Source organism: Eriocheir sinensis, chromosome 67 (genome assembly GCF_024679095.1).
Source record: "Eriocheir sinensis breed Jianghai 21 chromosome 67, ASM2467909v1, whole genome shotgun sequence".
Taxonomy (NCBI): Eukaryota; Metazoa; Arthropoda; class Malacostraca; order Decapoda; family Varunidae; genus Eriocheir; species Eriocheir sinensis.
Genome location: NC_066575.1, coordinates 165,001 through 189,000, shown reverse-complemented (window position 1 = coordinate 189,000; position 24,000 = coordinate 165,001). Strand labels below are relative to the sequence as shown.

The 24,000-nt window shown below is 44.0% G+C and overlaps 2 protein-coding genes and 1 non-coding gene across 10 annotated transcripts in view; all 3 read right to left on the bottom strand.

The window, feature by feature from the left end:
* LOC126987886 (cocaine esterase-like) overlaps positions 1-11,638 on the bottom strand; it is a 70,995-nt gene extending 59,357 nt beyond the window's left edge. For 7 of the 8 annotated variants that reach the window (XR_007741256.1, XM_050845360.1, XM_050845361.1 and 4 more), the window contains exon 1: positions 8,334-8,566. Coding sequence is in view for 6 of the 8 variants with exons in the window: in XM_050845360.1 (XP_050701317.1) it covers positions 8,334-8,558 (225 nt within the window). In the remaining 2 variants the exon portion in view is untranslated. Of the gene's footprint in view, positions 1-8,333; positions 8,567-11,153 lie in introns of those variants that run through there. The other variant, XM_050845365.1, reaches the window with a different exon arrangement.
* On the bottom strand, positions 10,492-10,562 carry Trnag-gcc (transfer RNA glycine (anticodon GCC)). The gene has a single exon. It is a non-coding gene; the product is annotated as a tRNA-Gly (tRNA).
* Positions 11,639-14,017: 2,379 nt separating the features above from the next.
* LOC126987885 (zyxin-like) overlaps positions 14,018-24,000 on the bottom strand; it is a 28,845-nt gene continuing 18,862 nt past the window's right edge. Inside the window, exons 3-8 of the mRNA XM_050845359.1 lie at positions 22,312-22,544; positions 21,753-21,883; positions 21,441-21,492; positions 20,947-21,015; positions 20,297-20,422; positions 14,018-19,846 (exon numbers count right to left, since the gene is read on the bottom strand). Of these exons, the coding sequence (XP_050701316.1) occupies positions 19,820-19,846; positions 20,297-20,422; positions 20,947-21,015; positions 21,441-21,492; positions 21,753-21,883; positions 22,312-22,544 (638 nt within the window). The 3' untranslated portion in view covers positions 14,018-19,819. The remainder of the gene's footprint in view (positions 19,847-20,296; positions 20,423-20,946; positions 21,016-21,440; positions 21,493-21,752; positions 21,884-22,311; positions 22,545-24,000) is intronic.

Here is a 24,000-nt window from a genome sequence, read left to right as displayed (position 1 = left end):
GTAGAGAGTTCCAAACATTAACAACTCGACTGAAGAAGAAGTGTTTAGCTTCGTGCGACGATAATCTTTTACCACTTATCTTAAAATTGTGATTTCTTCTTGTTCTATTTGATCGATCAATTGTAAAGTAATCTTTCGCATTAATATCACTGAATCCTTTAAAGGAGGAGGAGGAGGAGGAGGAGGAGGAGGAGGAGAAGGAGGAGGAGGGTAAGAAGGAGGTCCTGTTGTGGTCTGACCTATTTCAATATTAATTAGTAGATAGACAGATAGATCGATAGATAAATAGATAGTTAGATAGATAGACAGACAGATAGATGCAGCAGTGGTAGCATCAGCAATAGTAGTAGTAGTAGTAGTAGTAGCAGTAGTAGTAGTAGTAGTAGTAGTAGTAGTACACACACACACACACACACACACACACACACACACACACACACACACACACACACACACACACATAATGCATTCCCTCGCCGCCTAAATCCCTTGTTCTGAAATAAGTGAACTACCACTACTTTTACTACTACTGCTACTACTACTACTACTACTACTAATAATAATAATAATAATAATAATAATAATAATAATAATAATAATAATAATACAATAACAAAAACACCAACAAAACCAACACCACCACCACCACCACCATCACCAACACCACCACCAACAACAAGAACACAATAACACAATCGCCACCAAATACACGCCGTCCAGCGCTTCAAAAAAAAAAGAAAAAAAAAATACTCATTCCCCGCGAGTGATTCAATTATTTTTTCCTTCAGTTTATCATTTTTTGAGGCGAAGAGAAGGGAAGAGTTTCCGGTCGGCGAGGCGCGTCCCGGCGAACCAGCGGCCGACGGAAAGGTAATTACTGCCTGTCAAAGGGAGACGCGGACCAGAAGACGAGGAGGAGGAGGAGGAGAAGGAGGAAGAATGAGAAGGGGAAGAAGAGCAAGAAGAAGAAGGAGCGGAAGGCCGAGGAGGAGGGGTGGTGCAGAAGAGGAGGACGAAGAAGAAGAAGAAGAAGAAGATGAAGAAGAAAAAAGAAGAAGAAGAAGAAGAAGAAGAAGAAGAAGAAGAAAAAAAAGAAGAAGAAGAAGAAGAAGAAGAAGAAGAAGAAGAAGAAGAAGGAAGAGGAGGAAGACGAGGAAGAGGAGGAGGATGAATAGAAGGAGGAAGAGGAAGAGTAGGAAAAGGAGGAGGAGGAGGAAGATGAGGACGAAGAGAATGATTAGCTGAATGAAGGAAAGAAAAGGTATATAGGAAGAGGAGGAGGAGGAGGAGGAGGAGGAGGAGAAAGAGGAAGAAGAGGAAAAATAGGAGGAGGAGGTGAAGGAGCAATATTAGGAGGACTAAATAAACTTATATGTCCTCAATTTTCCTCACTAATTCCCCTTCTCCATGCGTACAAAATAGATACGCGCGTACTGATCAGGTCTATGCGTACAGCGAGGCGGACGCAGCCCAAACTAGGTCACGGGTAATGCCTCCCTGCCTCGACTGGTGCAGGGCTGTTGCGTCAGGAGGGCAGCGAGGGAGGCCACAAGGACGCGGATGTGTGAGCCTGGCTACTGACTGGGTTACTGTGCCGAGGGCTGCTTGAGGCGACCACGCGAGGATTGTTTCCCACTTATTCTGTTAGTGAGTGGGTATGCCTCTGTCCCCTCTCTGTCTCTGTCCCTCTGTGTCACTCTCTTGCTATCATCTTGTGTAATATCTCGTCCTTTTTCTCCTTCACTCTCTCGTACTGTGCCGAGGGCTACTTGAGGCGACCACGCGAGGATTGGTTAATTTATCGAGTTAGTGAGTGTGCATGCCTTTGTCCCATCTCTCTCTCTCTCTCTCTCTCTCTCTCTCTCTCTCTCTCTCTCTCTCTCTCTCTCTCTCTCTCTCTCTCTCTCTCTCTCTCTCTCTCTCTCTTGCTATGATCTTATGTATTGTCTTGTCCTCTTTCTCCTTCTCTCTCGTCACTCTTAATTTCATTGTAATAGTTTTCTTCTATAATCTTCTGTGTTTTCTTTCGTTTTATCGCACTCTTTCTCCTCCTCTCCTAACGCTCTTACTTGCATTGCTATAGTCTTCTTTTCTATGATCTTCTGTATTCTCTTTCATCCTCATTCCTCCTCCTTCTCCTCCACTCTCCCTCTCTCATTTTATCTCTATCAGCGCTTCAGGTGTTTGGGGGCAGCTGAACAGGCAACTTACAGTGTACGCACTTCTGCCTCTCTACTACTACTACTACTACTACTAATCATAATAATAGCTGGGAGTGGTTAGTGAGGCCGCCACTTGATGCAACACGGCGCCGCAGATTCTGTTACAAGATAGGCAGGCACGGAGTATCTAACATGTCCAAGAGTGAAGGCCCTTAATAATATGGCCAGTGCGTAGAGGCAGGATTTTTATTTTATTTTTCTAAGACAACTGTATACTCCATGGTCGCTGCGCTAGAACAGAGGCAAGATGTTTGACTTTTTGTACTGTTACTACTCCACCTCTTCCTCCTCCACCTCCACTTCCACCACCTCCTCCTCCTCCTCCACCTACACCTCCACTTCCACCACCTCCTCCTCCTCCTCCTCCTCCTCCTACTCCTACTGCTACTGCTACTACTACTGCTACCCCCTCACATGGTCCTTCGTACCCCCACCTCCCCCTCCCCCTTCACCCCTCCCCCCCCAACCCCGCCGCCGCATATGAAGGGGTTGATGGCCGCTTCTTTACTGCGATCTTTCATATAAGTTTACAGCGGCGACTTTATGGAGGACGTTTTTTACCTCCGAGGATGAGGCGGAGGAGGAGGAGGAGGAGGAGGAGGAGGAGGACGAGGAGGAGAAAGAGGAATTAGGGGACAAAATAACATGAAGACAAATAAAAGAAAAGTGAAGAAAGTAAACTGAATAAACATGATAAAGAGGAGGAGGAGGAGGAGGAGGAGGAGGAGACAAACGGACGGAAATAATCGTAACCCCAAGAGAGATAATATGACAAAGGAGATGCCATACATACATACATACATACATACATACATACATACCATTTCTCTGCCCTTCCTCTAATTCCTTTTTCTACCTCCTCCTTTTCCTCTTAATAGATACAGATAGATACATACATACCGTTAGTTAGACAGACGAAATGATAAACTTAAGACAGACAGATTGACAGACACAGAGATAGATACATAGATAGATAGATAGATAGATAGCAGGGGTCGTTTATGCAGCAGTAATTGTGGGACAGTCGGCCAGGGGTAGTAATCAGTGAGGGCTGGCCGGGCAACTTTATGTCAAGCCAATCTGGAAACTTTGTCAAATTGATTCTCGAGAAGTGTTGGTTGGTTGCCTCGGAGTTGACCCCTTGCACTCCTACTCCTCCTACTCCTTCTCCTACTCTTCCTACTCTGCCTCCTCTTCCTCCTTCTCCTTCTCTTTCTAAACCTCCTCATTCTCTTCCTCTTCCTCACATTGCTACTGTCACTGTTACTCTTTTTCTTCTTCATCTTCTTCCTCCTCCTCCTCCTCCTCCTCCTATTATGCTTCCTCTTCCTACTCTGCCTCCTCTTCCTCCTTCTCCTTCTCTTTCTAAACCTCCTCATTCTCTTCCTCTTCCTCACATTGCTACTGTCACTGTTACTCTTTTTCTTCTTCATCTTCTTCCTCCTCCTCCTCCTCCTATTATGCTTCCTCTTCCTACTCTGCCTCCTCTTCCTCCTTCTCTTCCTCTTCCTCACATTGTTACTGTCACTGTTACTCTTTTTCTTCTTCATCTTCTTCCTCCTCCTCCTCCTCCTCCTCCTCCTCCTCCTCCTTTTCTGCTTCCTCTTCCTATTCCTCGTTCTCTTCCTCTTCCTCCTGCTGTTTTTCTTCCTCTTCCTCTTTCTCCTCCTTCTCTGGCTGTTACTTTTTCGTGTTTCTCCTCTTCCTGTTTCTCTTTCTCTTCTTCCTCCTCCTACTCTTCTTCCTCTTCCTCTTCCTACTCCATTCCTCATCTCTTTCTCATCACATTATTCCTGTCTCCCTTATTCTCGTATCCTTTACATTTATATTATTTGTCTCTCCTCCTCCTCCTCCTCCCCCCCTTCTTTCTCCTCTCCCTCTTCATATTAATACAGTTTTTTTTTTCTATTTTCTCACAACAAATATTTTCAGTCAACAAAGGAGATGAGTCGCGTTCTCATGAGTCTTGCTACATTCATGGTGCAGGAGCCTTGTCAAACTATCACTGGGCTTACAAAACTACCCATGGAAATGCTAACACAACTTCCACCATCATTCTCAAACGCTTTCGACTCACAACATATATTTCCAAAGGGTACAAAGGAGATTGGTCGGGTTCTCATGGGCGTGTTGCTACATTCATGGTGCAGGAGCCTTGTCAAACTATCACTAGGCTTACAAAACTACCCATTATGGAAACACCACCGAAACCTCTACCAAAGCCTTATAGAATGTCGGTGTGTGAGCCAGGAAAGATTTAAGAATACATTGTCTGTTGTGTATGGTAACGGCTTATTCTCAGACGCTTTCCGACTAACTAACAACTAACTAACAACTAACTTTCAAAGGCCACAAAAGGTATCAGTCAGTTGGGTTCTCATGAGTCGATATTCTCAAACGTTTCTGCCTCTCATGTTAACTATTTTTCAAGCCCTGGAAAGGACATGAGTCGAGTTCTCATGAGGGAGGTTTTTTTCTACGTTCATGATATACAAGCCTTGTCGAACTACCATCAGGGTCATGAAACTAACCATGGACATGACCATCACAACTCTTACGAAAGCCTTGCCCAGTGCTTGGGCGCCGAAATGTTCAAAAATACACGCCATAATATACACAAAGATATACACACCGTCCTTGGCCTTGTACACGTTTATGTCATAGAGTGAGGAGGCTTGGAGCTTAGCTAAGGGGACGGACCTAACTCACCTTCAGGCACTCGAGGCTGATACATTATGGGCTGAGATTGCTCGAGCCCCAAACACACACAACTCAACAACTTCCCCCAATGGACAACTCACAATAGGTTACCAGACAATTAACATTAGATTGAATGGGGCGACTTGCCACTTTAAGGACCAAAAGCGTGAGGCTGACAAAACCCGTGGAGAGAACAGCATCCTCCCCTTATGGACAACTCACAGCAGACAATCAGATAATCAACAATAGATCGAACGGGGAGACTTTGGGCCAGTTTCACAGTTCCCCATGATCGGTTAGTAAGCTCCCAAACCAATACCAGAGCCTTCGAAATTTCCTTGTATAGTGTCTGGTGTTTATATTTAAGTTCACAAATTTGATGAAACTATACTAGAAAAGTCTTGTTTATTTAGTGTGGCATCGAAGACCTCCCCATTTTGGATTGTATGGGATTCTATAGTTGGTTCGGGCTGTTACGAAGACACTGTGTTGGACTGTGAAATCGGCTCTTTACCACCATAAGGAGAGTGAGAGAGAGAGGGAGAGAGGCTGACATAACCCATCTTCCAGGCGGCGTATTTTTCACCCCCCTGGCGTGCCGCGGCGGTCTGGTCATGACGGAGGCGATGAGCGGCGGTAACGAGACAGACTGTCGCTGGAAAAGATATGTGAGGCGGCACCGGCGACCTGCTCAGACTCCGCCGCTGGCCCGTCGATAATGCAGGGAGTGACTGACCCTTCCCTTGTAGTAGTGGTAGAAGTGGTGGTAGAAGTAGTAGTAGTAGTAGTAGTAGTAGTAGTAGTAGTAGTAGTAGTAGACAATAAAAATAAATAAAAGAATAAATAAAAATAAATAAAAGAAGAATAAATAAAAGGGAGGAAAAATAAAAGAGAAGGGAGGGTCAAAAAGTGCAAATAAAAACAATAAGGTGAGTTTGCCAATACGTACGCAACTCAGGGAGGATCAAAGATGGTGCAAATAAATACAATTAGGTGAGTTTGCCAATACGTACGCAACACAGGGAGGGACAAAGAGTGCAAATAAAAACAATAAGGTGAGTTTGCCAATACGTACGCAACACAGGGAGGGACAAAGAGGGTGCAAATAAATACAATTAGGTGAGTTTGCCAATACGTACGCAACTCAGGGAGGGACGAAGAGTGCAAATAAAAACAATTAGGTGAGTTTGCCATTACGTACGCAACTCAGGGAGGGACAAAGAGGGTGCAAATAAATACAATAAGGGGAGTTTGCCAATACGTACGCAGCACACCAATTAGTAGGAGAGGAATAAGAAGGAAAGAGCAACGACACTACAAAACTGAACTGACGTAAGAAAGTTGACTCGTATAAAAAATAAAAAAAGAATGAAAGGCTGTCTCCTAACTCATGGTCCCCTTGTCGAAAAAATTAGCCCCGGTGTCAAATCTCTCTCTCTCTCTCTCTCTCTCTCTCTCTCTCTCTCTCTCTCTCTCTCTCTCTCTCTCTCTCTCTCTCTCTCTCTCTCTCTCTCTCTCTCTCTCTCTCTCTCTCTCTCTCTCTCTCTCTCTCTGTCTATCTATCTTCCATTCAGCGTTCAGACCAGAAGGAAGAGAAGGAGGAGGAGGAGGTGGTGAAGAAAAGTGGGGCAGGAGAATAAAAAGCAGAAAATAGTAGAAACAAGCGAACACAGAACAGCAGGAGTCTGATGGTTATGAGGAGGGCGCCTGTGTTGTGTTCGTGGCCCGCCTAGTAATTCAACATATCTCGGCCGCTGGCAAAACCTAAAACACGTAATAGTACATACACCACACCACTTTTCCATCCCTCCCCCTCCCCTCACCGAACTTCATTAAACTTCCCTCACACTCTCCTCCACAACTATAACTTCTATCGATCTGACAACCTAAACAACAATAGCAACTTTTTGGGGGTTACATTAACACCATCTCACCCTTTAAAATACTTCCACTTCAATGTGACTTCAATCTGTTAAACCCTCCCTCTTTCCTCTCCTCTCAATAAAGAAAAAATACTGTACCAAACACCATCGACATGTCCTCCTCTGTTGAACCCTCCCTCCTCTCCCCTCCCCTAAGAAGAAAAAACACCTGTACCAAACACCACTGACATGTCCTCCTCTGTTAAGCCCTCCCTCCTCTCCCCTCCCCTAAGAAAAAAAAAACCTGTACCAAACACCACTGACATGTCCTCCTCTGTTAACCCTCCCTCCTCTCCCCTCCCCTAAGAAGAAAAAATACCTGTACCAAACACCATCGACATGTCCTCCGGAGCTCTTTCACCCCTCGACTTATGACTGGCTCGCTGTTGCTTCAGAAATACAAATACAACTAATACAGCAATTACAAATACAACTAAATGCAGTCAGCGTGAACCACAGAACTCTTATATAGTAAAGTCAAAAGCCTTAAAAAATGGGGTCGTGAAGGAAATGCTTGAAATAAATCTTAGACGGAGTGAGGAATATAGTCAAGAAAGCCCCCCTATAGTAATGGTTCTTAAGAGTTCCTGGCGCCGATACTCGCACGTTGAGCTCCACGTCATCGTGTTATCCCCTCTTCAATACTGACCTATTACCACCGACCTTCAACCTTTAATATCCTGTCAGATAGAGAAAAGACGACGGCTATAAAGGAACTTATTATATATACTGTAAAGGAGACAGACCAGAGGCACAACTGCATCATAAAGAAGCGAGCCGCCAGGCGCTGTTGCTGCGGCATACGAGAGAAGACAGGAGACGAGGACGATGCTGAAAGACTGTCATCAAATAGAGTTCAAAATATATACTGATGTTCTCCTGTTGAATATTATTTCTAAGATGCCTTTTGGACACCTGTATGAGCCCGCTTCGCTGCAGCAACCGGGTAATGAAGCGTTATTTCGGAGATCTAGGAGTATGATGTGGTACAGTAACATCAGACAGAGGTGGATGACGTTGGGAAAGGCCTTTGTCTTGCACTGGACTACAAATCGCTGATGATGATGGACAGGGACGTGACAGAGGCGTGGATATGCTACTTTACAAAAATAGATGTCGCATTGTATACGTTCAAAGAAAAACTGTTCGCTGTGCAGTTAGCGTGAACATCGCGAACAGGGCGTAGCGAGGTACCATTACTGAAGGCAGAGCAGCAACATTATGGAGGCCAATTTAATCCCAGCCTCGCCTCTGCACTCATCACCAGCCCTAATAAAGATAAAGACAGTCTAGGAGCTTATCAGTATCAGGGTGAAAGCGTGAGTGAGGAATTTATGGCGAGGCACAGTGGCCCGAGTGGCGGCTTGGCGTACGCAATGCAGAGAACCTGATGCCGCCCGGGGCTACTGAGGCACTACTTTAAAACTTTAAGACCACCTGGCCGAGGACAACACAGTAGTAAGAAGATGAGGGTGTACGAGTGACTCACGGCAAAGCGCAGCGGTCCCAGCGGCGGCTTGGCGTAGGGAATGCCGAGGAACCTGACGCCCCTGGAGCCGTCCTCCAGCACGTAGCGCTCCCCACGAAGCTTTCCGCTGGGCGTGCTGAGGGTGACGGGGCCCTCGCTCGCCAGGCCCGCCACGCCGCCCACACACCACCACCACCACCACCACCACCACGCCGCGGGGGAGACGAGCAGCCCGACGCTCAGCATGGCCTCGACTCACAGGGGTCCGTCACGTCACGTCAGCAGGGGCAGATGGCCTCTGGGGCACTGCGGACCATCCCGGGCAGCAGTAATGGGCGCCGGAGGGCCACGGGGGTCAGGTGGGCTCTACGGGGGCGGGGGGCGGGGCATGGGGGCGGTGCAGTGCAGGGGGGCGGCGCGCGTGTGGGTCGTCTCGCAGGCGGCGGTGACGAGAGGCTCCGTGCCGAGGACTGGACGCGGCAAGACTGAGCCTGACTGCCAGTGCCTGGGCTGCCACGGCCACCGCCACCCTCCACCCTCCCGCTACCTGTGTCGCTGCCTACCGCTGGGCCGCCCCTGCCGCCACGACCCGCGCGCGCAGACCCTGCCAAGTTGTCGTCCTGCTGCTCTGCTGCTGCCCCTGACTCACGGTGAGCTCCGCTCGCCTCAGCCTCTCCTGAGACTGGGCGGCAGCGGGCACCAGAGGGAGCAACACTCAGCGGCCCAAGCAGGCGGGAGCCCCCGTGCACCGTGCAGGCAGGCCTCGGGGGGGCCGCAGCAACTGTGAGTTAACGTGTTCTTACCACCAGTGTCTGCGGAGAGGGAAGATCACCTGGCGGGCTGACGGTGACGGGCGACAAGAACATGAACACGACTTGCGACGTCACTTGACGATTATCGCACGCGTGGCCAGTCATCTGACAGCCATTCCTGAAATGCCTCTTCAATCACTGCCAGGGACTCCCGGCCAATGGCCGCGGCCGTGACTCCCGCCCAGTCATGGAGGTATTATTAATGCAGCTACACCCTGCATGGTCACACCTGAGTTTAGCCATGCTCGAGGCCAGCCACGTGCCGCGGTCACGGCCGCCTGCACTTGGGTTAGGCGCGTTTAATAATATAATTTCATTTCAATGCATACAGCAAGGGGTCGAACTTCACAACATACGCCAGTCGCCCGTGGCAACTAAAATATCAGAAGGGCAAGTTATCTTGGGCATTCATTTGTTTTAAGTCGTAGGTCAGGCGACTAGCACGTCAGATTCGCACGGTCACTAAGCTATCAAAAGTGTCTAAAAAGGCAGCTTTCCTTGTCGACCCAATCAGTATTACGCCGCTAGCTGTATCCATTGAAATGTGTGCTTCATGTTCCGTATGTGCGCTTAATGTTCTTATTTTTACGTCATTCAAATGTCTTCAGCCACTGTCGGTTCTCTAATCCATGATGCCCATGACATACACAGCATTTTCATCCCCATTCCTCTTTGTGCGCTTCTTAGCTTTCTGTAAAAAAATGTTTTGTGCGCCGCCAAGTCTGTAAGACTGGCAGGATATAATGACTGTACACCTTCCTCTTCAGGGGAAAGTAGCAGATTGCTTATCATGACATTAGTTATTATGTTTGTCAAAAACACTCCATCCCACTCCTATTATTTTTTTTGTGTGTGGTCTGAGTTTGCACAACAACTTCAGGACTACGTTCGGACTTTGCGAAGTTCTTTGATCATTATCTGTAAGTTTTCCTCAGACTCACTCATCACGACCGCCTATGTAATCTATGAATCTAAGGTTGTTAGGGTGTTCATAACCTATCTTGCTTTCTAAGTTGTCCCACTTCCGAACAAATACTTATCCTAAGCAAGCCGTGAAGAATATTAGTGATGAATAAATAATACTAACTGATAACAACTGATGATGATGATGATGATAATAATAATAATAATAATAATAATAATAATAATAATAATAATAATAATAATAATAATAATAATAATAATAATAGGTAGTAATAATAATAATAATAATAATAATAATAATAATAATAATAATAATAATAATAATAATAATAATAATGCTACTAATACTAATACTAATAACAATAACAACAACAACAATAATCACATAGGCAATATTAACAACTTTACAAATAATAATAAAAAAATAAATAAATAAAAAACTGTGCATCGGCCGGGAATCGAACCCGGGCCTCCCGCGTGGCAGGCGAGAATTCTACCACTGAACCACCGATGCTGCTTATCCAAGACTCTGATGACACAGATTAGAAAGTACCTTATCTGTGTAATATTTTCCTTCAATTAATTTTCATGAATAGTGAAATAGTGTCATAGATACAAGCCATAGTACGGCGTTTGTGCCTGTGGAGCCTATGGTGAAAGACTACGGGCTATTACCCGACGTACGATCCAATACTCGTATGAAATAATTGTCTGGCTTGCAAAAATGTTCATGAAGACCTCTAATATTTTAGTTACCCAGAGAGATTCAGCTCCTCACCCCCCCCCACCCCCTCCTCTCCCCCCTTCAGCAGCTAAACCACTATACACACCTGCAGGGGGCTACCCAGCCCAGGGACACTACTCGCCTCCTTGGCGGCGTCATGCAAACCAAATTTGGTTAAAGATAAGTTTTGTTAATGCGCCCATTTCTCGTTTCCTAATGCTCCTGCGTTTTGCCGGGAGGTTTGAAGGTTGTTGGAAGACTTATAGCTAGGCTACGGTAGCTGTGACAACAGCAATTAAAGTACTTTGTAGGGTAATATAGTAAGCGAGATAAGGACGCGTTAATGCAACCAACCTTAACCAAGCAAAATACTGTACTCACCCTCCAGCAGGCAGCAGCAACCCCCAGAAGGCAGCAGAGGTCATCCTTGGCGACACCTCGCCGCCGCCAGCCATGGCCGGTCTTATCACGTCAACGCCGCGGCCTCCGGGGCCGCCCCAACACTCGTGTGCTGGCTTCACACGCTGCTCATATACTCACACTCACGTCGCAGGTCCCTTCAATTTGCAGTCTGATGGTTTTCTTTTTTTTTTTAATTTAGTTGAGTAAGTTGTTCCTCGGTGGAGCAAGTCAAGGAAGACATTTGTTGCACCAGCATGCAGTCAGCTGACTGCCCGGTGTTTACTGTCACGATGGCCCACTAATACATTATTCAGTAACTGTTCACGTTATTCAGACAGCATCACAGTCTCTACCATTAAATACACAGCAAATGGTTCAACACGCATTAACTAACACCACGTGCAGACACTGTTGTTGCCTGTCTTCTGAGCCAGCCAGCACCACGCGGCGCGCACAGCCACTCACAAGAGCAAACTTCCGCAACACTGACAGCCTCTTGTTTGAGGCGTCTGCCTTTACCAAGAAAACGGGTCATTTTTTTCATGACTTCCTTTAGCTAATATATATATATATATATATATATATATATATATATATATATATATATATATATATATATATATATATATATATATATATATATATATATCTGTGACAGGATATCGCTTACCTGTAAGAGAAGTAGGCTATATCCACAGCCAAGAGTCGAGCTTCGTAATCCTCGGAGGCCTCTGCTCACCCATGTTCTGAAATTCCCAAGCCCAAGCTATACTTGACCCAATACAATGAATAACATCTCGAAACAAAATAGGTATATCAATAAGGAGAGATGAATATCATTCCCTTAATTAAATACGATGCATATTGTTATCTGAGTGAATGAGTGACTTTTCATCTACCAACAGTTGACCATTATAAAGCTTTCCTGCAAACATTCCCCAGCAGTTGGCTACAAGGCAGATTATTTAAAAATATGTCTTGTAGGTTTAGAATTTTAGCAACTCATGAAATGCCTCACACCTTCACTCAAGTAGTCCCCACCACCCTCAAAAAATTACCTTCCTTCTCCCTGTCACTTCTTGAGAGAGAGAGAGAGAGAGAATACTATGGTAGTTTCACATAACCACATCACCTCAGTATACTCACTATTCTGATCATGCTTCACTGATTCCAACATAACCTCGCCTCTCTAAATCTCATTCCTGATCCTCTCTTTACTTCATACACTCAGCATTTTAGAATAACCATATCACTTAGCACACATTTACCTCATCATTTAACGTTAATTTCCAGATACCTTCCTCTGGTCACACCCTTGATGCTTGACATTCTCTATCAGCAAAAGAACACATTCCACCAAAGGGATTTAATACTTGGAAAATCTCAGCTACATTTGCAATCTTCTACTACTGGGCTTAAATCTTGGGCTAACTTTTGTTTCCTGTCCATAGCATTACATTTCCTACTCTTCAATCTACAAATAAAGAATACTAGAGTGACTTAGTACTTCAAATAGCTTGGCTTCCTGTCCATGGGAAATACATTTCCTATTCTTTAATATACAAATGATGAATACTAATGAGGCTTAATACTAAATTGATTCCTTGGCTATATAGTATTAATTTCCTATTCAGAAAAATACAAATGCAAAATATTATAAGAACCAATTCTGCAAATGTCATGGCTTCCTGTCTATAATAGTACTATATTTCCTATTCTTCAATATACAAATACTGAATATTAAAGAGGCTTAATTCTTGTACTAACTTGGTTTTCGGTCAACAGAACACTATTTCCTCTTCTTCAATTTACTAAAGACCGAATCTTTGTCCACCTGCATAGATACTGACAGTGCCATATACTCGTGTTGAGCAAGTCCATAACACCATGGGCCAGGCCAATCCGTCGAGTGATTTCCTGGTAAGGCCCACCATTATTATACACTAGGTTACCAAGGTACTCTTTTGGTGATATCAATATGCTCACCACATACATGTTTACAAAGGAGAAAACAAATTCTCGAGGGGATTAAAAACTTCCTTGGTCCTTGTTCCATGTTCATGTTTAATAAAATGAGCTAAGGGATCATGGTATATACATAATGGCCAGCCTAACATTGTAGCACATGAGGATTTTTTTGTGTGTTTTTTACTGTTTTGTGCTCAAATATCACAAGCTGCCTGACGCGCTGGCCGAGGTGTAGCAGAGGGCACCTGCAGCGCTCCGTGGGGCACAGGAAAACCGTTCACCAGTCACTGTTCGCACACTGTAATTTTTTTTTTCCACAACCATGAAGTCTTATCACAGATGAATCATGTTTCTTGGCCAAGTGACGACTGCTTCTAACACTCCTGGCAAAGTCAACTCTCTTTAGCACTCTTGAAAACAGGCCTATTGACAATACGTATTACTATTTTTTTGTATGTAAGGTTTCAATAGCACTTTTCACAACAGGCCTATTGACGGTGTAGCTAATTTTTGTATGTAATGTTTCGACAGTAAAAATGTTGAATTGAAGAGGTCAGTATTGCTATATTTTTTAAGGTAATGTTTCAACAATAAAGACATTAAATTGCAACTGAACCTTACAATGGCCAACTTAAGATAGAAGGCAGACATTTACATGGGTTCTGCTCCTCTGGGGGGGGTTACATATGAGGCGTTTAGAGGAAAAGTGGCGATCAAACCAATGAGGGTCATATTATGTTTTTGGCGGCATCTAGCAGCAGCTGAATTCTTGCTCCAGTGTGCGGTGAAGCAAAGTGAGGAAAAAGCAACCTTAAAGCGGGTGATTCCTAGGCCTAAAGTTGTGCGATCTTTCTGTGGAATTTGATTGATGTAGGGTATATGTGTGTGTGTGTGTGTGTGTGTGTGTGTGTGTGTGTGTGTGTGTGTGTGTGTGTGTGTGTGTGTGTGTGTGTGTGTGTAGAGTCTGGTGGTTACTTTAAAACTAGATTTGCTCAAAACTACAAAATTGTCAGGTCGTCCCATTTACATTATACGCCTCAAATATTTCTTATCAGGGGAGAGGGAGCGGGAGGGGGAGGGGCTTCATAAATGAGCTTGACTTTGCCACGAGTACACTGCAACACGGTAACAGCCGGCGGTGGTCCTGTCGCTACACCTGACCGGGGACGCTTGGCACCACATAGACAATACAGGTAAGTAGCCGCTAAAAGTGTAAACGATTGAACTTTAAGTAGAAAAGGTTGGATGATGAACAAAGTGAAAACCAGAGCCAGACTTGAAGGGGGCTGTTGGGGATGGAGTCTTGGGGGTCTGATACTAGGGACCCCCAAGACAGACAGAGTGAATGCTGATCTTAAGAGTTCTTGCTTCCCATCATTGGTACTTGGCCTGCAGCAGCCTAGGCAAATGCTGCATGCAGTGCCCCCCACTCTCAGTCTGGCTTGGATGATAGCAGCAGCAGGCGAGCAGAAAGGCCATAAAAAAATTACAAAAGATTTCTTCGTTGATTTCCCAGCTCCGTCCGACCCTTGAGTAGCCCGGCGGGTCGCCCCAAAATGTACAGCCAAAATACACATATTTGCACTAATTTACAGAAAATACAATGGGCCACGGACGCAGCGATTCACTCACACACAGACTGAAGCGACACTTCACAAAACTATACATGGAGTATGAAAGACTGACAAAAATCTGTACGTTATCTTACATAAGGTATGTAATGGTAAGCACTTGAAACCTTCCCATTGGATGAACGTTTAAGAGTATGTTTATACATATATATATATACATATATATTTGTGTGAATATTAACAGAACCATTTGACTAATATAGCCTATTCAACCACACTTAAAACCGACTCACTCATAAAAACTCCTGAGATAGAAAAAAATGCCCTTGTATCAGACAGCTGTAAGGAACCCTGGCAGGGCCGTGCGTGGCCCCGGCCCTGCCCCCCGGTGGCCCTGCATGACAGCACACTCCTGGTGGTCCGATACAATGGCCCTGACACCAGCCAGCGGGGCAGCTCCAAGGCCACAAGCTTCATGCTGGGGGGCCGAGAGGTGGCAGCCTAGTCTGCTGAGGGGCTTGTTGGGCTGTGGCACCAGAAGGGTTTTGGTGGTCTGTGCTCCTGGGAAGCTGAGGCCCAAGTCTGTTCCTCTGTGCAGGTCAACACTGGGGCTTGGTATAGGGGTCACTGAGGTCACAAGAGCAGAGTGGGAGCACCAGCAACTCCAGAATCCTTGGTGGGATGCCTCAGGAGCCTCACTGGTGCAGAAAACTGTGGCTGTGCTGAGAGAAGGGCCAGTAATTTGTTTCTAATCAGTGACAGGGCCGACAGGACTTAAAGCCTTCCCTTCCCTTGGTGCTGCCGGGAACTGACTTATCAAGGAATCGTGTTACAATTTCACAGCAGCCATTGTTCTGGTCTTGGAATCAGGGAGTGCAAGAGACACACAATGAAGACTAGACGCTGCAGACTGCTCTGCGTGAAGGTGGAAAATTTGTAACTGTTTGGCCCCATCAGTTTGAAGATAGTTACCTTGGAATGTAACTGTAAATAACATTACTGTACAACTTCTGAGCTTGGTGAAGGTAATGAGATTAATCCTTCCATGAACACACTGAGCACATCGTGGCACAGAAGCAGGCAGTGTCAGGTCAAGACCTTATTATGTGTAGCAACTGCTGTGTCTTTGTCTTTGAGGAAGTGTTCCCGTGCATCCCTCAGACAAGTATTGCAAATACAAACTCCAGCCATCCAGTGTGTGTGTGACTCATTGGGCAGTGCATTCAGGCGACCTCACAAGGAACACACACACAATGGAATCATTTGATGGATAATTTAGCAACAATATGCTGTATTTACTTTATATACTCATGTAAAAGTCTAAATTTCAATATTTGTATCAAAGTTTAAGGGGTTGACATTTACGTGGAGACTACCTTCATTGGGGCATAAATTCATTCTTTAATAGAGAATTTCACATCATTAGGGGCTTAATTTTGCATGAGTATATACAGCATCAATGAAAACTGACAAATCACCAAACATGATTACCCTCTCTGGCTGGTCACACATCAAACATTGCCTAAGTCAGTCAACTATTAAACAGTGTGCCAATCATAGCAACAAAGTTATCACCACAGAAGCAGGTTGCCTAGTGAAATTACAAGCAGGTTTTGTCACTGGGATATGTAAGATGTCAGAAAGCACTCCTGAAAGCTTGAAAATCTAGGTTATTGTATTCATCTTGCACAGTGAAGCTCCACACCCAACATTATCTCGCTCGGTCAGCTACAAAACAATGGTCACCAGCATCCAGCACCAATACTCAACGGATGTCATGTTGTATAGGAGGTCCCTGAGTTATGAACAGCCCAACATTGTTTTTTAGATGCAACTGAACTGCCATAAAGTCTATTACATAAGTGCATTAAAGACAATGGTTTCTAGCAATGGACTGGTGCACTTTTTACTGAGGTGGTGTACAATGGCACACCATGGCCTGTTTAAATTGGATTTCCCTTCAAATTTCTTAAGTAAGCAGGTCTTCCATTACAGGTCTAATGGCCATTGTGAAAAATTACAGGGGGGTTTTACAGAATGAATTATAAATTGGTTGGATTTGTTGGTTATTAAACATTTCGTTGCTCAAGCACACACATTTGACAAGGCTTTCATAGGGCCTGTGAGGCTTTCGAAGGGTAGTTTTCTGACCCTGGTGATAGTTTGGCAAGGCCTTTATATTATGAACATAAAAAAAAACTCATGAGAATGCTTTTAACCTCTTTTTTGGCCTTTAGAAATAATTGATGTGTGTCAAAGGCGATTAAGAATACAGACTTGAGCACTAATGACACTAATTATGTACTGTTCATATATGTTTTGACTTTTAGAGACAGACACAACTTGCTGACATTTAAACAGAACTGCACAAGCCAGGGACCACCTCTACAACACTCTGCTTCTGTCCCCCTCGCCTAACCTCAGCGTTACCAGATTCTCACACTCAGAACATTGTATTTACAGTTTTTTCAAACCCAAAACTGTCCCACATACACACATTGCGATATTCAGTTAGTGTTATTGTTCAAACCGTTAATTATTGATGTTTTTGTGATAGTTATGTGTCAGAAACCGGAAAATACAATGCTCTGAGTACAATAATCTGGTAACTATGGCTCCCCCCTCTGCCTCCAGCCACCAGGGCCCACAGTGTGACCTGCACCACATCGCTGCCTGGAAAGGAATTCTCTGAGTAAGGCAGCCAGCCGAGACGCTCCCATTATCACAGTGGTCAATTTAAGAGACGGATTAAACAATCAATCCATAAATGCACTTAGAATCAAACTCATTATAAACAAATTGTACAACACAGAAGAAAGGGCACAGAAGTAACCAACTGTTGGAAAAGCTTGGGCAGAAATAATTAGATGGATACACTTGTACAGGTAGGTTGATCTCAGTCTATGCGAGGCGGCCTGCCCTGGACCCGCATTTTCAAGCATTTCAGGGCTCACACACACATTGGATAAGGCTTTGCTAGAGGCTGTGTTAGTACTTCCATGGATAACTTTATGAGCCTGGTGATAGTTTAAACATTCTTCTGTATCGTGAACCTCGGAAAACACTCGTGAAAACCCAATTAATTTTCAAGAGTTAATTTTTATGAGCCTGGACAGTTTAAACATTCTTCTGCAATGTGAACCTAGGAAAACACCAATGACAACCCAATCAATTTTTATGAGCCTAGTGACAGTTTAAACATTCTTCTGCATTGTGAATCTAGGAAAACACCCATGAAAACCCAATTGATTTTTATGAGCCTAGTGACAGTTTAAATATTCTTCTGCATTGTGAACCTAGGAAAACACCCATGAAAACCCTTGATTTTTATGAGCCTAGTGACAGTTTAAACATTCTTATGTATTCTGAACCTCGTAAAGGACTCATGAAAACCCGATTAATTTTTATCAGCCTAGTGACAGGTTAAACATTTTTCTATATTGTGAACCTCAGAAAGGACTCATGAAAACCCAATTAATCTCCTTTGTGGCCTTTGGAAATGCTTGTTGTGAGAGCTAAATGCCTCTGAGAGTACGGGTCCTCAGGATGCCGTGGAAGGGAAGTATGTGTGATATGTCATTATTATCGTTTCCATGAGAACAGTATGCAAGTCGAGGGCACTGGGTCATGTTAATGCAAGCCAAACATGTAAAGTGTGAAATGTACTAGATTTTTTACATCACATTCTTCAAAAACACAACTTTCTCACATAGAACGAGATACCTATGTGTACTGTGTCTGTGTATGTATGTGTATATGTATGTATGTATGCATGTATATATATAGTTTGTTTTTAATAGGCAGCCTAGTTTAAATGCAGTTCTATGAAGGATTGTCCAGTACTTACCTAACAAAAATAAATGCTTTGTCAATTATACACAAGGAAGATGATGGGAAGGGAATCAATCTATACTTTAACAGAAGCAAAAAATTTACGACACAAACATCAACGCAACACAGATAATCAAATGCTTTGTGCTTTTGTTTGCTTGAATGATTCCAGAAACAAGTGTTCGTTAAACTCCAGAAACACACCCAAAAAAGTAGCAAATGTTTGTGACAAATAAAACTCTGTATACACATTCACCCAACTCTTCCTTACACACACACACACACACACACACACACACACACACACACACACACACAAAGCTAGGAACAAAACTGGAACTTCACCAAACTCCTCCTCATCTTGCCGGTGGTCTGGGTGTGGGTGCCAGCGCTGCCCTCGTGTTACTGACCTCACCACTACATCCACACACACACTCCTCATAGAGAGACACAGAGATATTATAAAGTAAGGGAAGGCAACAGAAGGCGCTTAATCAGAGTTACATTCGGCCAAAACTTCCAATAATCTGGATTTTTAAATTTTACCCATTTAAAGTTAAGTAAACAAACCACTCTCATTTTTAGTATTATTTGACACCAGGGGTTCAAAGTCACACAGGCTGTGCCTGGCCCCAGGAGGGGACTATAATATCAGAAGGTAAGTGTGTCTTGGAGACTTGCTAATTTTAGTGCCTTGTCAGGCGACTAGCACATTAAACACGCTGTGTCTAAGTTATCAAGTACCTTTGCACAAAGACATACCAAAGGGCAAAGCTTAGTGCCCAACTTATGTAAAAACAATTGGGTCAATATAAGCAACTTTCTTTTATGACCCACTCAGTAGTTCATTAGTTTTGGTTATTTAAATCATGTCTCAAAATTTTAAAAGGGGTAAAAATTAATCTTTGGAAGGGCTAGTAACTACCAGCCCAGCAGGCGGCCTGGAAAAGAGCAAACTTCTCCCCCTGGACAGCCATGTAGCCGACACCTTTATAGTTATTTTGGCTGCCGTTCACTGGTCTAAAAGAAGTGAGTGGCCCGATGCTCCTCGGATTAAAGGTCTTCTCCTGCGCCATAGCTTTACAAAGCATGCTTATAAAGTACTGACTCAAGTATTTATAGACATGTATTTCAGTTGTGGTTTTCAGGACACCTTTGCATGGGAATGAGATGCTTTTATCACAATGAACTTAATGTGTAGTTTGTCTTTCAAGGAGACTTCAGTGACGAGCCGTCCATAGTTGAGCTGATGGCTGCCGGCGCTGGGTCCCTCAGCTACTCAACATAGGTGGCCCCAACATCCTGCAACACACAACAACAGCTGACTACAGACAACACTCGCTGAGCACACGTCTAAAAGTAGTGTTCACATACTGGCATAACCTGACTCCTTGGTTAAACGATGAATCACAAGTAAACCTTCATTGCGTTTTCTTTAAACTTTTAAATAGTTACATAACAATACACTAGCAAACAAGGAGATTGAATGAGTCCAGGCAGCCTAGCATCTCCTGTGAGCCAGTCCTTTGCCATCTATGCTCTTCACCCATAAAGCCATCAAGCCTAACATCTATTTTAAACCGTAAGGTGTATTTCAATAACCACACAATGGTTTCCTTCCATTAATTGACTACCCTTTTCGTAAACCAGTTTTTGCTTATCTCAAGCCAAAATAAATCTAACTTGTACTTGTTGCAGCAGATCCTAACACTATTTCCCTTGTCAAGTTGTGCCTAAGGTCAAGCTTCCCACCTGTATGTTGGAGGGCGTGCGGCCCATGGCGTGCAGGCGGTGCAGGTGGCAGGTCCGGCACAGCAGGCGGCCGTCCAGGGGGTAGCACCGCTGGTCCGGTTCATCTGTCAGCTGCAGGCCACAGCTCTGGGGGACACAATCAGCTACGTCACAACATGCAATGATCTACAAACACTTCTGTAGCATGAAGTAGGGTTGCGGAAAGATTATGTTACTCTAATTTCGTGTGAACTGTACTTAACACTGACATAAAGAGCAACAGTAACAGGTGCTGGCAAAAAGTGAGACTGAGGACAACAGGCTGCTTCTATCACACTGTATTATTTTATTGACCTGTGTCTTATTAGCTTGTATTTTTGTTGCTATTTACAGCACAGAACCACGTGCCTCGCAGTAAGAGTAACAGTGCCTTACACACCCAAGCAGTGTCCCATTAATTGTGGTAAAGGAAGGTTATTTATGGTCTGTGATATTATAAATTATTTACATAAAATCAGCATCAAATGTGAGCACAATGAACTTGACAAGAACACACTCAAGTTACAAGAGTAGCTGTACAAGGGACACCATTCAAGAGATAACTGGTGGAACACAGCAGCACACACTGAAAGACCTAAATTATGAAGAACACACAGAGATGGAACACTTGCCTCACACACATAACAGTCCACGTGGAAGTCCTTGTCCATGGAGACCACTCGCACCGTCTCGCCTGTTCCCTGTAATGCACAAATTCTATTGATCCACAAATTAAGAGTACCACAGCGCCACTTCAGCTTATCAAAACTGGCTCACTAGATACTTGAAATAAGAGGATTTTTTTTAATTTACCTTATTACGTCAATAGTATATATGCTCTGTGGTTCATGGCCTTAACCCGGTAGAAGCGGGGATCATGTTTCTTAATGGTCCCTCCAAGCGAGAAAAATGAGAAAAAATCACCCCTCACACAAACCATTTCATAATATATATCAAAGCATTCGTGATCAGATTATGTATCATCTACTTTGGGGGGTTTATATCATGGCACAAATTTCGCCCGTCACTGCTACACGGTGAAGCCACAAATTTAGCCCATCGCTGCTACCGGGTTAACAGATGAGAGGGCAGAGTGAGAAGTGAAACGCCTACCACAAACACTTACCTCCACGGGGGTGATGCTCTTGCCACATGCTGCACACTTGGGGGCAAACATTCTGAAACACAGCAAACCCAGTCACAACTCCGCTCCTCTTTGACTCATATGACACACAGTATGTCAACAAGGCAACATTATGAAACACTCCTCCTTGACTCACAGAGGGAACCCATGCTTGTGTTTTCGACTTTACAAACAGGATGTTCACGCACCAAGTCACCGCTCATAACCACGGCGTTTTTAGTGAATTTTTTTTGCTCGGAAATCGAAAAAATCGTAAAGTAATGCACTCGTAAATCCAGGTATTACTATACTGACCTGTGGTAATCATGAACACAGTATATTTTGTTGTCGACATCGACCGTGAATGGCACTCCGTCTAGACACTCGTTGCAGATGCAGCACCGGAAGCAGCCCGGGTGGTAGGACTTGCCCATGGCCTGCAGGATCTGGAGGAAGAGGAGGCAAAGGTCACCCACCGTCACACGACACCAAGAAAACAACACGTGAGGAAAACAAATTCAAAGCTTCTGCTCTTTGTCTTGAAAAAGATTTTGTGAAGAGGAAATACAAAAGTTAAACAGGATGCCAGGAGTGTTGGGGGACCATTATTAGGGTGAACTGACAGAACTGAAGAATACATGAAGATGGGAAGGGGGTGTCAGTGTTCTGGGGAGGGAATGTACGAACAGAAGGATCTAGAGACTACAGGTACAGTCATGAATAAGGGCATAAGAGGGCACTTGAGTTATAGATATAGATAAGTAACTGAAGCTCTCCAGTTACTAATTTAACCTGAATGAGATCAATTATTTGGGCCTTTCTTTTAAACTGCAATATCCTCAAGCCTGAATCAAGTTACTGTGTGGTGACTTGCCATTTCCATGATGAGGTGGCCACAGATGGCACACTTCTCCGCCGTCTGCTGGAAGCCGGAGTAGAGGTAGTCCTCCTCGCAGTACACCTTGCCGTGCACGTTGTAGAAGGCCTTGCCTCGCAGCGCCCGACCGCAGGAGCAGCAGATGAAGCAGTTGGTGTGGTACAGGTTGCCCATGGCCTGGCACGCCTGGCCGGCACCCGTCACCTTGTCCCCACACGTGTGGCACACGCCTGGAACAAAACACGTCATCACCAACAACACAAAATAATGACAAAACGCAGCTAAATATCAGCATTTATTCTCTGAAACTTGAGTGATACATATCTACAGAACGTAAACTTGCCATACACACCCATGATAAAAAAGGCCCTCAGACAGACAGTGAATGCCATGCTTGACAGGACACACAATACATTGGTGGTATGACAGTTGTGTAAAACAAAATAATACCTAAAACCTATCAACAGGCATAGCTAAGATTTTTTCTCCTTTCCATAAAAATATATTCCTTCAAAAGTATGTAAATATCATACAATATGATGTATAAATATAAGTAAATAAATATAACATATAACTGTTACTGTAGCTCATTAACTTTCAAAACAGGTTTGGCAACACCACCTCCTTGCTGATATAAAGCAGAACAAAGTATGAGAGTGACATGAAGAAATCTTCCTGTGCCAGCAACAGGCAGCAGCTAACCACCAGTAGAGGTAAAGGCAAGTTTGTGGCATACACTACAGCTGTGCATGGCCGTGGTGCTCATCTCTGCCTCATTGGCCCTTGAGCCTCTGCTGGATAAGAACCCACTCCCCAAGGACACAGGGCAAGTGTGATGCCCAAGTTACCACAGTTTACATTTGAAAGAGTGAAAGTTTACTTCTCTCACACACATGCACACACACACACACACACACACACACACACACAGTCACTTACACTTGACTAGGGAGGTCATGGCTCAAGAAAGCAGCTGCCAACCAACAAAACAACCATTCTCCTGAGCCTGGCAGAGGAGGAGGAGGAGGAGGCAGTGACAGTGGTGTTTGGCGAGAATACTAACCCTACGATGACTACGAGTGTTTATCAGCTTCAAGGCAACATTCCATTAGTGCTCATAACAGGAAAATTTTGCCGGTGTTTAAAATAGTGTATTGTGAGTAAATGACAAAACATCCTGCCCACTGACAAGAGTTAATTTTTGTAGGTCAGGCACAATCTTCCCAAGGGCTGCAGGGACAGGCTTGTATAGTTAGATGCTTTTGTCCCTCACATCAACTACTGTCGTCCCTCAAATAGTACGGTTTCCAATAGTTCGATTTCGGTTTTATACAGATTGTCATAGAAGATTTTTTAGGATTTTAAAATTTCCTGATCATTGAGATATTTAAAAATCCTTAAAAATCTTCTTAGAAAATCCACATAAAACCAATAATGAACTATTAGAAACCGTACTATTTGAGGGTCGACTGTATTTCCAAAGGCCAAAAAAGGGATAAAGAGGGTTTTCAATGGTGTTCTTTTAGGTTCATGGTAGCCCAATACGGTTCATTAAATCCAATATTAGTTGTCCAAGATGTACCGAAATGTTAACTTGTATAAAAAAATGTTTGATACCCTAAGACTGTTCGGTAAATCTAATTCTAGTTGTCGAAGATTCACAAACGTTTTTCCTTGATATGAATA